Below are 3,736 nucleotides of genomic sequence, written 5' to 3'. Positions count from 1 at the left end.
ACAGTGGTACCTCAGGATACGAAATTAATCCGTTCCGAAACTGAGATCGTATCATGAAAATGTCGTAAGGTGGATCATCTTTTCCCATACGATTACATGTAAAACCAAATAATTCGTTCCAACGCGAAAAACATACTCAAATTAAAGCCAAGTAATACATTAAAAAAAATACAATAGTTAGATAATCATATCAGTTTATAATAATTATATTTTATTAAATTTCAGGTAGAGGCACGTTCACCTGGAAGTGAAGAATGGCAATTACAAAAGTTATTCCCTTTGCAAAATTATGAAGAGGAAATAGAAATAAATCCTCCTGTTGAAGGATTTACTGATATTAGAGTTGTACTTTGTCTTCAAACCAATCATTCTTGGTGTGGTGATGAAAGATTAGTTAGTCCTCTAAGTAAGTGAATAAAAACTTCTAATTATTAGGTTTTTATTTATCATTTTGTCAAATGCAGGTTGAATTAAATTACATTACTTAAATTTTTTTTGTTTTATAACTGATGTCAGAAATGTTTAGTAATATTTAGTAATACAGTGGGTGATCGGTTAACGAACATAAAATTCGTTCCATGACTTTGTTTGTTATCCGAATTGTTCATTAACCAATTATCAATTTACCATAGGTTTTTATGGGAATTTGATTAATTTGTTCTGGAGACTCCAAAAAATAAAAAATATATACTTTTTTACTATATTTATTTATATGTAATAGTAAAAGTACATATATATGTGCAGTCTTGCATTTTTATTAGTCATGTTTTTTCTGTTTGTGGAGGTTAAAGAATCAGTCCAATGTCGATTGCTTTTCTCTTTTCTTCAGGATTTTTCGAAAGTAATTAATAGTATTGTAATTCCTAATCCCATTAACCTTATTCTGGTTTGGATGCCACTTGGATGATCGTTGTTCTGACATCCTCCCACTTATTCAAAAGATCTTTAGCAGCAGATGTCGACATTGGTCCTCTTTCGTCTTCCTCTTTTTCAAAAGAAAACACATCTCGCTGAGTTTCTTGGTATTCTTCATTTGAGAGTTCTTGGAGTTTTGTCATCAGATCAGTTTCAGGTTCCATTATGAGCTCTAAAATGCTCTTTTATTTCTCAGATGTGATTTTCATTACTCCATTAGTAGCTTGAGACTTCTTGATATAGCTTTCATAGCTAAGATTATGCCTACTGTAGACCTGTTCAAGCCATACTGCCTAGCAACATCAGACATCTTGTGCTCACTTTCTACCTTGGCTATTATCTCTTACTTGGTCTCCATGGTGAGCACAGTTCTTGACACTCCTCTTTTTAGGCTCCATAATATTATCAGTTTCTTTTTTAAATAAAAATTTCAGAAAAGCACTTGCAAAAATTCAGAGAACAGAAATGAACTAGCCCACAAAAAGTTATTTAAATGCAAGGCCCGAATGACATTTGAAATTTGGTATTAAAACATTAATGAATATCCAATGGGACAGTTAAACTTTCACCTTTCGTAAATAAACCCAGATGCAAAACTTAACAAGTGCCTGTCTGACAGTCTCACAGTCTCGCAAAGAATATAAAAAATTATTTGTCAGCAAGGTAAACAAAAAGCTGGAATTACAAGGGAGAGTTTCAAAATTTGGAGGAATATTATACTATCTGATTGGTATCGGGTTGAGCGTCAATGTTGACGTCTCCCTCGCTTTGAAAGTTTTCGAATTGTTACCTGAAGACAAGGAAAAATCAATTGGTACTTGTTATTTTCCACTGCTTCTTTTTATATTTGTTCAGTAAAGTGTTCATTGTCTGATCATAAAAAAATCCTTCACTAAAGTGTTTGTTATCTGATTTGTTCGCTATCCAAACTGTTTGTGAACCAATCACCCACTACAGTGAAATAATCAAAATGCTAAATAATTATGATATACATCATAAAATTCTATGCCCTTAAAAAAATAAATAGGTGGTGATTAATAAATTTAACATATTTTAGCAAAATATATTGTGATGATAAATTTTCCCTTTCATTATTTTACATATGACAAAAAAATTCGCATTCAATATAACATTTTATCTTTGTAAGATGGTACAAAATAATTAAATAATGAACTTGATGGTGATCAAAGATTAGTAAGACAAGAGTTAAATTTTTACATTTAAAAACTATTTCTCCCTTAAGTGCACTAAGATGCCTTTTTTCCATGCTTATAATGCATTCAGATAGTCCACAATGAAGATAANATTAATCCGTTCCGAAACTGAGATCGTATCATGAAAATGTCGTAAGGTGGATCATCTTTTCCCATACGATTACATGTAAAACCAAATAATTCGTTCCAACGCGAAAAACATACTCAAATTAAAGCCAAGTAATACATTTAAAAAAATAACTGTAGTAAGAAAAACAAATGAAAAATGCGAACTAATGTAACGTCGTATGGTGAATTTTTGTTCGTATCGTGGAGCAAAAATATGTTCAAATTTCATGTCGTATCCTGAAAATTTCGTATGCTGGGGCGTTCGTAACCTGAGGTACCACTGTATTTATAATAAAATTTTCTGTATGTTTACAATAAGTATTTTTTTTATTTTTATAGTTACTGTAGAAAAATCCAAGGAATCAAAACCAGCACTATCAACAATCAACATTGTAATCATCATTGTCATTGCAGGCTGTGTTCTTATCATTTTAATTATTAGTGTGATATGTTGTTGTTGGTGTAGAAAAGGCAAAAATGGTATGTTGCTATCTGTAAAAAAAATTTTTAAATATAGGAAGATTCTATGAATCCAGATATTTTGTGACCTGCTCATTATTTTTTCAAATATCTGAGCTAAATTTACACTGATGGATTGCTTCAGATCTTAGCAATTCATCATAAATAAATTGTATCAATTTGTGTATAGACTTTAATGTTTGTTATAAGCCATTCTGTATGAATTCTGGATTCATGTTGACTAACTATAAATTATTAGTTTATATATACCATGTATATATAATTACAACTTATTGATAACCTCTTTGTTTTTTAAATTTCAGAGAAAAAGAACTATGAAATGGAATCTGGAAGGTGATTATTTTAAAAATAATTTTTTAAGAATTAATGTAAGCTTAGAAATCATACAGTCACATAGAGTAAAACAAATATTCACAAAATCAAAAATAATTGTTGCTTAATTAAAGCTATTAAAGGCTAAAAGTATAAAAATAAACAGACACATTTAGTTTTATATTTTTAGAAGTAAACTATGATTTTCAAATAAATCGAAGACCTGTTTCTGTTTATACAGTTTAGTCTACAAAACTTGATAAATCTAAACAAAAAATAAATTTAGCTTAAAGTATATTACTTAAACCACAAAAACCTTATAATTCAGTAGGAGCATTTGGAGGAATTATGTTTTTGATCATCTTTAACCTTGTTGACTACATAGATTAATTTCTTTACAAAATAATGATTTTCATTCTATTTATTCCTATAACATAAACAGTTATAATTTAATTCTTTTGTTATTTCAGTGGCCATCCAAAAACTGTCAGTGCTCCATTTTATTCTGAAGGACTCAATAAAAGTATTGAAAATAATCTAGATCTTAAACCAAACATATATATGAGTAATATTGTGGATGGTACTCCTGGATCATTGAATAGCCATATGATGCAACAATCTAATAATGGTATTAATAATTAAAATTTTAAACATTTAATTAATATGTTATTATTTTGTATTAACATATTATTAAAATTATAGGAATG

At 29.1% G+C, this 3,736-nt stretch overlaps 1 protein-coding gene across 1 annotated transcript in view; it reads left to right on the top strand.

Moving 5' to 3' along the window:
- LOC111616653 overlaps window positions 1-3,657 on the top strand; it is a gene marked incomplete at its 3' end in the record, with an annotated part of 6,980 nt that extends 3,323 nt beyond the window's left edge. Inside the window, exons 2-5 of the mRNA XM_023358041.1 lie at window positions 226-406; window positions 2,577-2,717; window positions 3,020-3,050; window positions 3,500-3,657. Of these exons, the coding sequence (XP_023213809.1) occupies window positions 226-406; window positions 2,577-2,717; window positions 3,020-3,050; window positions 3,500-3,657 (511 nt within the window). The remainder of the gene's footprint in view (window positions 1-225; window positions 407-2,576; window positions 2,718-3,019; window positions 3,051-3,499) is intronic.
- Between the last annotated feature and the right edge of the window lie 79 nt (window positions 3,658-3,736).

Source organism: Centruroides sculpturatus, unplaced genomic scaffold, assembly GCF_000671375.1.
Source record: "Centruroides sculpturatus isolate CEXI.00-Female unplaced genomic scaffold, Cexi_2.0 scaffold3604, whole genome shotgun sequence".
NCBI classification, from domain to species: domain Eukaryota; kingdom Metazoa; phylum Arthropoda; class Arachnida; order Scorpiones; family Buthidae; genus Centruroides; species Centruroides sculpturatus.
This window is presented reverse-complemented; position numbering and strand designations above follow the sequence as displayed.